Here is a 12,464-nt window from a genome sequence, read left to right as displayed (position 1 = left end):
GCAAGAATTGAGTTATAATAATCAACTCTCCGTGCAAGTCTCCTTTCTTCCAGGGCCGAGTTCTGAACCAGTATTTTAACGTTATAGAAGAGAGCGGCACGCAGTCGTAGGTCTCCCTGTTGCTCGCCACACGCCTCTCGCAAATCATCATCATCATCAATCAAAATATTTGTTGCTAGCTTCCTTTCTCTCTGCAATCTAATCCTTATCTCATGTACTTTTTTATGTGAGATCATCATGTATATAATAAGCTCAAGCTCGGCCTCGGCCTCAGCCTCTGCAATTCTTAGAGCTTCTAGGGCTAGGTTTTCTCCTTCAGTCTCTAGAACTTTCCTTCTCTCTCCTCCTAAATTTACTCCTTCTTTGACCAATAATAATCAGCTCCGATCTCTTAGCTTCTCTTCCGCTGTTCGATCCCTCCGCTGCTCCTACCCTCGTTGGTGCCACGGTGTAGATTGGCGCTCTCCTGCTACTCTTCGCCACCAGATCAGAGCCGTCGCTCCTTTTGTCGAACGCTTCCAGCGGAAGATCGCTACTATGGGTACTCTTGATTCTCATTTCCTCAAATAATAATTTTAGATTTTTTCTCGGTCCCTACAATTTTTTTTAAGCTATTGGATTGCTTTGCTATTCAGAGGAAATCATTTGCCTTTTTAAGTGTTTGGGAAATGATTTTTATTTTATTTTTAGGTAGAAATTTGATGTCATTTTCATTGCTGTTGTAATCGGGTGGTTGCATTCTCAGTACTGAAGGGAGTGGGTCCTTTTCTTTAGAACCTGCTTTAATTATTAATTATTAATGATCAAATAGTAACTCTAATTGATTTCTTCAGCTCCTGAACATCCTTTCAAGGGAATTTTCACCAGCCTCCCCAAGCCAGGAGGCGGCGAGTTTGGAAAATTCTATAGTTTGCCTGCTCTTAATGATCCAAGGATCGGTAATCTCTACAACATTTTTGTGCTTCTTTTCATTTGGCTTGTCAAAATTACGTTAACTTATTAAGATAACCATGACCATGCGTGACCTGTGATGTGTGTTTCTGGTGTCGATCGCAGATAAGCTGCCCTATTCTATCAGAATCCTTTTGGAATCTGCTATTCGTAATTGTGACAACTTCCAAGTGACAAAGGATGATGTTGAAAAAATCATTGATTGGGAAAACACATCTCCGAAGCAAGTTGAAATTCCGTTCAAGCCTGCTCGTGTTCTTTTGCAGGTATGTCATAATCTTCAGAAGGTAGACACTGTTTTTACTGTGATACTACTTTGTGTTTTAATCTGTATCTTTTGTTTCAGGATTTTACTGGAGTACCAGCTGTTGTTGATCTTGCTTCTATGCGTGATGCCATGGGCCAACTCGGCGGTGATTCCAACAAGATCAATCCTTTGGTGTGTGTCTTCCTTCTCTTGCTATTTGCTTTGAGCAAGGTCACCATGACCTGTAATTATCAGTTTCTGTTTCAAAACCAGCAGTAAAACACTTCTTCTGGACAAGCCTAGTAAATTTTGCTGCCTATATCTTCTTTTGGAAAGCTGTCACTGCCCTTTGCTGTTTTCTGTCTGAACTCTTCTTGTTCATTGCTCCTGATCAAATATCTGAAACTACTTTGTTTGCAGGTTCCTGTTGATCTCGTCATTGATCATTCAGTTCAAGTTGACGTGGCAAGATCAGAAAATGCAGTGCAGGCAAACATGGAGCTTGAGTTTAAGAGGAACAAGGAGAGATTTGCTTTTCTTAAATGGGGGTCTACTGCTTTCCAAAATATGCTTGTGGTTCCTCCAGGTTCTGGTATTGTGCATCAGGTATAGTACGTAAGGATTGTGCATTACATTTTCTGAGATTTGACATATTGGCATATAACTCTCACTTTCAGTAGCAAGCTGGTTATGTTCCTGTTTGCATGTTCTTTACAGTTCATATAATTGCTTATTTCATTTGATAAATAAAAGATCAGATTAAGCATCCTATTTATCTCTTATTGGTGTACTGTGGCTGTTGGGGTTTTGAATGAGTTTCCATGCTAACTTAAATTTCAGGTGAATCTTGAATATCTTGGACGTGTTGTTTTCAACACTGATGGTGTACTCTACCCTGATAGTGTGGTCGGAACTGATTCTCATACAACCATGATTGATGGTTTAGGAGTTGCTGGCTGGGGAGTTGGTGGTATTGAAGCAGAGGCTACAATGCTTGGCCAGGTAGTTAGTGCAGAATATATCATGGATAAATAATATTTGTCCAATGTCAACATTAAAACTTTTTATGGGATAACTTGTATGTCGTTTTTCAACCATGTTTTTATTATAGTAGAGTATGAATGCAAAAGCAAAGAATTTGCATTATGCTAGTGTGAATTCTGAACTTGTTTTGTTGTGGGATGTCTATAATTCTTAACTAGTATATATCAGTGTTATGTGGTTGAAGTTTACTCTCAAGTACAATTTTCTCCTATTATGTCAGTGCTACTAATTTAGCATTTTTAGGGATGCTTATTCTTTCCAGTTATGTAATGTTTCTTTTAATATTCAAGGTGTATTTGTTTTGCTTTTACATAGTACATACAGGGTTGGTAATGGCATTGGTGCTTTGGGATGTTATTCATTTCCAACTATCTGATATAAGTGCAGAGGATCTTTGTGCTATGGTTTTGTTGCTAACATTACACTTCCTCAAATTGGCAGCCCATGAGCATGGTGTTGCCTGGTGTTGTTGGGTTCAAGTTAAATGGAAAGTTACGCAATGGTGTCACAGCTACTGACTTGGTTTTGACAGTGACTCAAATGCTGAGGAAGCATGGTGTTGTCGGAAAATTTGTTGAGTTTTACGGTAATTTGAGTTTCATGGACCTCAATTGACTTGACTTTCAATTGCTACTCTCCTATATTTGTTGGATGAGGTTTTCACATTGTCCATGTCTGCAGGTGATGGAATGGGTGAGCTATCATTAGCAGACAGAGCTACTATTGCTAACATGTCTCCTGAGTATGGTGCAACCATGGGGTTTTTCCCAGTGGATCATGTTACGTTACAATATCTCAAATTGACTGGAAGGAGTGACGAAACTGTAAGTCCCATTGTTTTCTTCAATGCATAGTTTTTTACAATTTGAAATCTAAAAAGGATGCTAGTTGACTGGTCTCTTGTATTAGGTGGCAAGGATAGAAGCATATCTCCGTGCAAACAAAATGTTTGTTGACTATGATGAGGTAGGAGCCTTTTCTCATCGTTTATCATTCTTCTGAGCACTCGATATAATCTGCTATACTTTGTTATTCATATGCAACTATGTAATTATTAACTTTTCCCATGCCAATTAATTCAGCCCCAAGCAGAAAGAGTGTACTCATCCTATCTACAACTTGACCTGGCAGATGTTGAACCCTGTGTTTCTGGACCAAAGAGGTGTGTGCTTTTTACTTGCATTAATGCCCACTCATCCACACTACCTCACAAACTGATGCCGCGTAGCTCATTTTCAATGATCTCAATGCAAATGTAATATATTTCCTTCTGATTTATTGCTCATCAAAGCATTATTTTTCCTTGCAGACCACATGATCGGGTTCCATTAAGAGAAATGAAGGCTGACTGGCATTCTTGTCTCAGTAACAAAGTTGGATTTAAGGTCAGTTATAAATCGTTTCATCCAGTGTGGGTAACTTTTATTCATAATCTTTGGTTCAATTAAACGATCTGGTTGTCTAAAATTTATTATTTAATAATTTGCTGTTTCCCGTCGAAGGACTTTTTAATGTGGTGAATTGAGTCAAGGAAGTTCATGCTATTTCATATCATATAGATTTTATGTAATCAGTATCTGGTTCGAATGATGGACTTTGTGACTTCCACACAAATTGGCTGAGAAATAGGCAGCAGCTTTATGTTTTTCCCTGAACAGTCAATGTTGGTCACCATCCTTATTAATGCTGCTCAAATTTCATCTTGGCTGGATTTAAATGAAAGTTATTGATTACCTTTAACTATTTCAAGTACACTGCTACAATGAAATTTCAGTAATAGCACGGCCTTTTACTGGCCATTATTGTCATCAGTACCAGTTCTGTTCCATCTTCCATCAGCTGTTGATTACACTGGCCATAACGAGTGCTCTAACTTCTGTTGTTGTTGCTTATTCAACCTTAAGGAATATTAAGCCTCTACCAATCAGTCTACCCAAACAATTGCTGTTAGATCTCAGCCCTGCCTCCACCATAGGTTCTATGATGTCCATCGCATCTCCCTTCCCCCAACTTGTTTATGTGTGTGGACAAAAGGGTAGTGTATTGGGGATGTGGGTGAATTACCACCATTTACATTTTGTGTAGGAAATGATAATTTGCATTGGATAATGAACCTAATGTATCCAATCTTAATACGATTGAGGGGATTCTGACCTATCTTGGAAGCTTTTTTTTGGTTGGGATGATAGCCACATTTCTGTACTTCATCTGTTTATTGCTTTTCTACAAATTATCTTCCTAATTTGATATGAACGCAGGGCTTTGCTGTGCCGAAAGAGGCACAGGACAAAGTGGCAAAGTTCTCATTCCATGGACAGCCAGCAGAGCTGAAGCATGGTAGTGTCGTGATTGCTGCAATCACAAGCTGTACCAATACGTCAAATCCCAGTGTCATGCTAGGTGCTGCTCTTGTTGCTAAGAAGGCTTGTGAACTTGGTTTAAAGGTTAGGCATGCATAAACTTGGAGCACTTCTTAAATCTGTACCCCTCCCGCCATAACCATCCAACCCCCCCCCCCCCTCCAACTCATCTATCTGGCACAAGCATTTTTATTCCTAAGAATGTGAAAGCTACTGTAGTGTTGAATTATTCTGTAACAATCACTTCTCAATTATTCACCAGGTCAAACCATGGATAAAAACGAGTCTTGCCCCAGGCTCTGGAGTTGTTACAAAATATTTACAGAAAAGGTATTTCCTGTTATTTACTGAATAATTTGATTTGTTTTCAAATAATCTAATGTAACTTCCTTTTGATTTTACCATACCTGAGGAAAAGATCAGCTATTTATGGTTTTATTTATTTTATTTCTTTTGTATTTTGTAGCGGGCTGCAAAAGTATTTTAATGAGCAGGGTTTCCATATTGTTGGATATGGCTGCACAACATGTATTGGAAATTCTGGGGATTTGGATGAATCTGTTGCTTCTGCTATTTCAGAAAATGGTAAGTTTGAGATTATATTCAGACTGTGATATAAATAATGGATGATGAGTCATACTCGAGTGCATTTGGGTATTAAATCATCAGTTCTCTGACAGCTTCTGTATCCTTTCATTTCTGATTACTTCCTTGCTTTTTCTATACAGACATTCTTGCAGCTGCTGTGCTTTCTGGTAACCGGAATTTTGAGGGCCGTGTTCACCCCTTGACAAGAGCCAACTATCTTGCTTCACCTCCTTTAGTGGTAGCCTATGCCCTTGCTGGCACGGTATGTTTATCTCTTAAGAGTGTGCTTGTTATGCAGTCAAAGGAGTACATGTAAACCTTATTTCAGAGAGTTCATGGAGAGAGGAACAGAAGTTGATAGTTAAAGGGGATTAAGTTTTGACCTTGGTAGGAGTTGGCTAAAATGTTTCGAGTAGCAGAGGTCTTTTTCAATGTTTTTTCTCCCTTCCTCGAATTTATACCATGCATCACTTACATTTAGTGTTGTGCCCCCACTGACATGTATTTTTAAATATTGCTCAAGGTTTATTTTTGTCCTCTCCGAGGTCCACTAGTAGACTTTTAACTTCCACCAAACACTCTTTAACCTTCCACGCCTTTATACTCTTTACACCCTTACCACTTTACCCTTAAACGTTTCACCCTAGTTCTTTGCACGCCATGTGAAATTCAGTTTCGCTGCCCCAAGTTCCCAACTTTTGTCTCTGTGATGCGATTGAATAAGGATTGTTAAGCACATTTTTGTTTTGAAAATAAGTGAGGGATAGTGAAGGGTTTTTGCTGCCCATATCCTAATTTACATAACACCATAATTTTATGTTGAACATTTTGCATTATGTTTGCTTTATGAGTATCCAGGTTATTTGCAGTGGCTCAATTGGAAATTTCATTCTTATTGTTGCTGCTCTTTATCAATAAGGTGACATGAAAATGTTTTCCAGGTTGACATTGACTTTGAGAAGGAGCCTATTGGAATGGGGAAGGACGGTAAGAGTGTCTATTTTAAAGATATCTGGCCAACAACAGAGGAAGTTGCAGAGGTAGATATTGTCAATTTTTGGATATTATAAAACATTTTTTTAATATGAAGTATAACTGCTGGTATGGAGTGAAATTTACTTGGGATGCATACTGTTCAGGTCGTTCAATCCAGTGTGTTGCCTGATATGTTCAAAAGTACATATGAGGCTATCACAAAGGGCAATCCCATGTGGAATGAACTAACTGTACCAGCTGCAACTTCCTATGCATGGGACCCGAACTCAACCTATATTCATGAGCCCCCATACTTCAAGAACATGACCCTGAATCCTCCTGGAGCCCATGGGGTGAAAGATGCATACTGTTTGCTTAACTTTGGTGATAGTATCACGACAGATCACATTTCCCCGGCAGGAAGCATCCACAGAGACAGTCCTGCTGCAAAATTCCTCCTTGAGCGTGGGGTGGATCCCAAAGACTTCAACTCTTATGGAAGTCGTCGCGGAAACGATGAAGTGATGGCTAGGGGAACCTTTGCCAATATTCGCCTTGTTAACAAACTTTTGAATGGGGAAGTGGGACCCAAGACTGTCCATATCCCTACAGGCGAGAAACTCTATGTGTTTGATGCAGCAATGGTAAGTCTCTCGGTATTAGATGTTACACAATTTCCCATCCTGACTTATTCCCCCTAAATTGCAGACCTCCATTGTCAGTATCATTCATTTGTAGTTTACTTTTGCCAACAAAAGCAATAATTGAGGAGCTCTAGATGGACTGCAGATGCCTTTTGTATAGAAGTGCCCTATGAATTTTCTGATATTTTAAGTGTATTTGCTTTGTTGTTTTATACACCAAAGCATTTTTTAATTGTCAAAGACATGATATTAGTTCCGTGATCTGAAGTGGTTTCCGGTAATTATCTGCGCCAAACTATCCTTTTCTGCAAAATCCCATGTTTTTGAACTTAGATTTATGATTTCTAATCTTCAACCTGATTAATCTACTATTTCAGAGGTACAAGAGTGCTGGATATGACACCATTGTTTTGGCTGGAGCTGAGTATGGAAGTGGAAGCTCCAGAGATTGGGCTGCCAAGGGTCCCATGTTATTGGTGAGTCTTTACATTCATCATTTCAGCTTGAATAGGTTGCTACCCATCCAACTCTTTCAAATTTCAACGGTGATCTTCGACAGTGGATGGACCCTTGTACAAACTTTCTTATGGGCTTCATCTTTTGTAGGGAGTTAAAGCAGTGATTGCCAAGAGTTTTGAGAGAATTCATCGCAGTAATTTAGTGGGAATGGGAATTATTCCACTCTGTTTCAAGGCTGGTCAGGATGCAGACACACTAGGATTGACTGGCCATGAGCGCTATTCTATTGACCTTCCAAGTAACATCGGTGAGATAAGACCTGGCCAAGATGTGACTGTCACAACTGACAATGGGAAATCCTTCATATGCACAGTTCGCTTCGACACTGAGGTGATTCACTCTTTCTTAAGCTCTATATTATTTCAAATTCATGTTTGATTATGGTGAAACATGGGGATTGCTCAAGTTTTTCATGGAGATTGAGGAAGTGATTTAGGAAATATATTCGTTCACTTTATTCAAGGTTTATGAACAACATGGACAAAATATCAATAGTACCTTTGCTCTTGCATGTTATTGGCAATCCACTAAAACGTTGCGGATCATGGAAATATTTGCCACTCTAGGAATACCAAAACAGAACTATTTGACCCTACCAAACTTTATCATAATCTTTTATACTAAAGCACCTGACTCTGAATAAAATCTCATCATTAAACTGGAGAGTTTTGGCCTTATTTTCCTCGGCCTGTGTTTGCGCATTGAACTGTAGAAGGGCTTGGAGCTAATAAAGTCTTGCATGAAACAGATGGTAGGCTAAAATTGACCTTCGGGTCAGAGTATACACGTGGCTGATGCATTTAGATTAGCTGCTGCGTAGTAGAAGATTTTTTTAAAGTGCCACTTGGATGCTATTTTATACCTACACGAGTAGGATTGAGTTGCCCTCTGCTGTCCTTTTCTGAGTGTGCATTATTGTGATGCTTATCATTAAAAGTTACATGGAAGTGGACCCTTTTTGCAGTTGTTGAATGCATGTGCTTTTTTATTTTCCATCTGGACCCTGTATTTTTTTCTTCTTTCATCTGCTCAAACATGAAAGCTGATTCCGTTGATTAAAACTGCAGGTGGAATTGGCTTATTTCAATCACGGAGGCATTCTTCCATACGCTATTAGGAATTTGATGAAGCAGTGATTCCTCCATCACCGCCTGCGGCCTGCCTGCCTCCGTCCCTCTGAGAACTTTCAATTGTATAACGCGAGAGAGAATAAAAATCCTAATAATAGGAAAAGAAATCCCCCCCATGGGACAGGCATTTGTTTTGTCACTTTAATGCCTGACATGAATTGTCGGCCAATGGATTACTTCCAGCAATTTGATTCTTTTGTGTTGCTGATTTGCTTGAAACCACCCCGGTGAATTTCATGGTTATCAGAACATCCTTTGAGAAAAAAAAAAAAAAAAAAAAAATAGCTTCTGGCAAAGTGCGCAACGGATGCTATAAGAGTTACAGTAGCGTTTACTGTAATAAAAAAAATGTACATTATAAAAAATTGATGTCCTCTTAAGGGGAAGATGTTCTTTTCGTTGCGTTGACTCGGGCAAGCATAAAATAGAAGAATGAAGGTGAATTCATGCGAAGGGAAACCTAGCAAATTTGGTGCAGGATAACATCGTAATCTTTGTTGCTTGAACATTAGTTTAATTTACAATATTGATTATTTTGCTCTTGTTGTAGAGTCCACGCATCTGCAAGACGAAGGATTTTCATGGAGGAATTGCCACGCAGAAGTGGTAATGCGGTTAAAAAATGTTTTTTAAAAAATTTAAAATTTAAAATTTTTATTTTGCTTTAAATTAATATATTTTTGATATGTGTAGATTATTTTGATATTTTAATGTTAAAAATAATTTTAAAAAAATAAAAATAATATTATTTTAATGTGTTTTAGAATAAAAACACTTTGAAAAATAACAATTATCATATTCTTAAACACTTTCTCATTAAACCAATTTGATGAGTTCAAATCTTGGAGGCAAATTCTTTCCAAATGTCTTGTTATGTCGGTTTTTTATCATTTTGGATGAATTGTTATTGTTAGGTGAGATCTTAAAATATAATTTATATTATTTTATAAAACACTTTATTAAATAAAAATTTTTGAACTTGAAATTTATTCTAGCCTATATTATCTTGTGTTTATCTTATATTTAATTTTATTAATTAAAACAAATATTATACAAATTAAATTAATGATTGTTTAATTAATAAAATTCTAAAATCATATAAAAAAACCATATTATCATCCTTGTGAATAAACTACAAGGATGAAGAACATTGTTATGTCTTTAAAATGTTCTAAAAGCAAATGTGATATAATAATTTTGCCAATCCCATAAATTGTAAGTAATTTGTATTTGCAACGGGAAATAGGCAAAGCCATCTGTACTACCTGAAAACAAAAACAAGAAGACACGTAAATATTTTTAGGAGAAACGATTCTTCACCAGTTTAAAAGGTTCTAGGAATTGCTTTTGAATAAACTAAAATGCATAAAACCAAAGGAAAAAAAAAAGCATAGATACCTTTGACCAGCTAATATCTTGGCCATATTTAATAATTTCCATTGTTGTTGGTAGAAAAAAACATCACCTTCGTCACAAACAACAAAATCTGGTGCATGCAGCCATTCGAGAAGAAGATGATGAAAATGGCGCCAACCCTCTCTTGTTGGCTAAAGCTTCTTTTGAATGGAGATTTGGGAAGATCGAGCTTTGAGTGATGCTAATGTCTCGTCACCTCCATATACTTCACCTGAGCCAGAGCTCTCAGCATAAGACCATCTTCCTCTGGTGTGAGAGCATCTTAATTTCTTGCCTGTGTTCTTTGTCAGGGTTTCTTGTCTGCATTTCACATCAAAATAAATAAATCAACCATGCTTCCTAAACTGTTTGGGATACATAGAGTGTTCTGAGAAACTACGAGGGCCTCACGAGCAAACTTTCTCACCTCTGGATCTCGTCAAGTACCATCCTTTCTCCCCCCATATCCAGGGCTTTACATTTACTTGCAGTTGTATTGCGAATCACAGATTTCTTCAATCGGCGGGGGTTAGAAAAAACACAAGGAAAGAGACAGTGAGTTTTTTTATTTTTTTTTATTTTGGGGTAAAAATATGATTTGTGTTGTTAAGAGTATTTTTAGATTTTGTTTTTGTTTTTGTTTATTTATTTTATTATTTAATGATGAATTCAATTATAATTCAATTTTATAATTTGTTTTTTATTAAGTTATTTCAGTGTCATGATTAAAGTTTGATAAATTAATTCGGATTGATTTGTGTTTTTCTTCCTCGTTTTAGATTGATCGGGGTCAATTGAATATATTATTATCTCAATATTTTTTTTAAGAAAAAAATAATGTTATCTTAAAATTTTTTTTAATTAAATTATTTATTTTTTTATTATCAAAGTTTTTTTTTAAACTTGTCAAAATGACTACCAAGATCTAAAAAAACAAGATGAAGAAAAAGAGAGAGAAAAAAAAAAACACACTAATGACTTGAAAATAATAATTGGAATAAACAGACGGTGAAAACAGAAGACCTTTCGTTGCAATCAAAAAACAAAACGGCCGGTGTGAAAAAAAAAAAACTATAAATAACGGTTGAATCCATAGTGCAGTTGGATCTTAAAATAACATTCTCTGTTTTTTTTTTTAATTGCCAATGATCATCAATCATATGCAATCTGGCCAATGTGCTCCCATCAATTTCATTTAACAGTTCAAGTGCTGCTAAAGTATTTTTTAATAAAAAAATAATTATAAATTCAAAATATAATATTTATTGTACCCTATCTTTTTAAAAACTATGACATATTAAATGATATTCTTTTAAAATATTAAAAATACAATATATTAAATCAATCCATTAAATTTATAATTCAAGTGTGAGATTATGATAACTATATGAAAAATAAATTAAAATAAATTATAAAAGTTATTTTTTAATTAACCTAATATTAAAAGATAAAAATAAAAAAAATAATATAACGAGTGACATCCTATAACTTACGTCTTGTATTCACTTAAAAAAAAGAAGAAGATACAACTAGAAGAGATAAATTTTAGGTGAAGATATTCTTGTCACCTTTAAAGGATCATGATTTTCATTTTTTTTTTCTCTTTTTGTTTCTCTGATTCTTCAAGGTGGGTTCAACGAATAATTAATAGAATGCCACTATTTATACATTAAGTGCCATAAAATCTTCTAAGTTTTGTGGGTGATTTAACCATATCTTAAAAGGTCTATTTGAAAGTGTGGTTATGATTGTTTTTTCAAAATGTTTTTCATGTTAAAATGTATCAAAATAATATATTTTTTATTTTTTAAAAATTATTTTTGTGATCAGCGCATCAAATTTAGAAAATATAAAAAAATAATTTTTAGTAAAAAAAATTAATTTTTTTAAAACATAGTAAAACCACGCCTCCAAAAGGCTGACTTTTGTTAATTGATTAATTGGAGGGGAAAATTAGCTAGAAAATGGAAAATGAAGGGTTAAAATGGAAATAGAAAAGAAAATGGTTGTCTGTATGGCAAGCGATATACAGAAACCGAATAAGATACAAACTAGGAATGGATTGGAGTTTTCAGAACACTGAAAAGTTTGGAACACCGTAGGCATTCCAAGTCCACCATAGGTGCGATTACAGGTAGAGTTCTGCATCTGATGATTGATACTGTAATGGTAATTGACGCTTTACACTTGAAAATTGAAATACCTAATTATATTTATACGAACAATCTCTTGCAGAGCATGATCATCCCATCAAAACTTATCATCATCATCTGCACCAGATTCTCATAACAAGAAAGTACAAGATTCATGGTGATCATCAATATAGCCTCACCCTACCAAAATCATGATGTTCTTGCAAGGAGAAAGAGACTTAATGACAGGTTATATGTATGGACATTCGTTAATGTTCCTCTGGAATGCTACCCAAAAGCGGCTTCCACCTTCCACACATTTTACCCCCATCAGTACCGCCGCCACCTTCATCAGGCCTGCTCCTCTCTCTCAACCTCAGATCCCTTACCAATTGCTCCGCAGAAGAGTAGTTTATGTTCTCCCTAAGATTCAAGATTTGCTTTAACTCTTTTCTTGTAACCACCACTCTAATCCTCAC

The 12,464-nt window shown here is 36.2% G+C and overlaps 1 protein-coding gene across 1 annotated transcript; it reads left to right on the top strand.

Annotated features, from left to right (window-relative positions):
• On the top strand, window positions 1-8,669 carry LOC118040387 (aconitate hydratase, cytoplasmic). Its single transcript, XM_035047318.2, has 20 exons — window positions 1-541; window positions 834-938; window positions 1,057-1,217; window positions 1,298-1,390; window positions 1,619-1,804; window positions 2,039-2,200; window positions 2,684-2,828; window positions 2,924-3,066; window positions 3,152-3,208; window positions 3,325-3,404; window positions 3,552-3,627; window positions 4,501-4,686; window positions 4,865-4,932; window positions 5,069-5,187; window positions 5,331-5,452; window positions 6,132-6,230; window positions 6,330-6,809; window positions 7,187-7,285; window positions 7,416-7,658; window positions 8,396-8,669. Exons 1-20 carry the CDS (start codon window positions 238-240, stop codon window positions 8,462-8,464), a joined length of 2,997 nt encoding a protein of 998 aa, XP_034903209.1. The 5' UTR covers window positions 1-237; the 3' UTR covers window positions 8,465-8,669.
• Window positions 8,670-12,464: the final 3,795 nt, after the last annotated feature.

This window comes from Populus alba, chromosome 14, assembly GCF_005239225.2.
Source record: "Populus alba chromosome 14, ASM523922v2, whole genome shotgun sequence".
NCBI classification, from domain to species: Eukaryota; Viridiplantae; Streptophyta; class Magnoliopsida; order Malpighiales; family Salicaceae; genus Populus; species Populus alba.
Note: the sequence above shows the minus strand (reverse complement) of the source record. Positions and strands in the feature narration are given on the sequence as shown.

Coding starts and splice junctions, on each gene's coding strand:
- LOC118040387 (XM_035047318.2), top strand. CDS start 238: ATGTATATAATAAGCTCAAGCTCGGCCTCGGCCTCAGCCTCTGCAATT. Junction 1,218..1,297: donor CTGCTCGTGTTCTTTTGCAG/GTATGTCATAAT, acceptor CTTTTGTTTCAG/GATTTTACTGGAGTACCAGC. Junction 7,659..8,395: donor CAGTTCGCTTCGACACTGAG/GTGATTCACTCT, acceptor TTAAAACTGCAG/GTGGAATTGGCTTATTTCAA.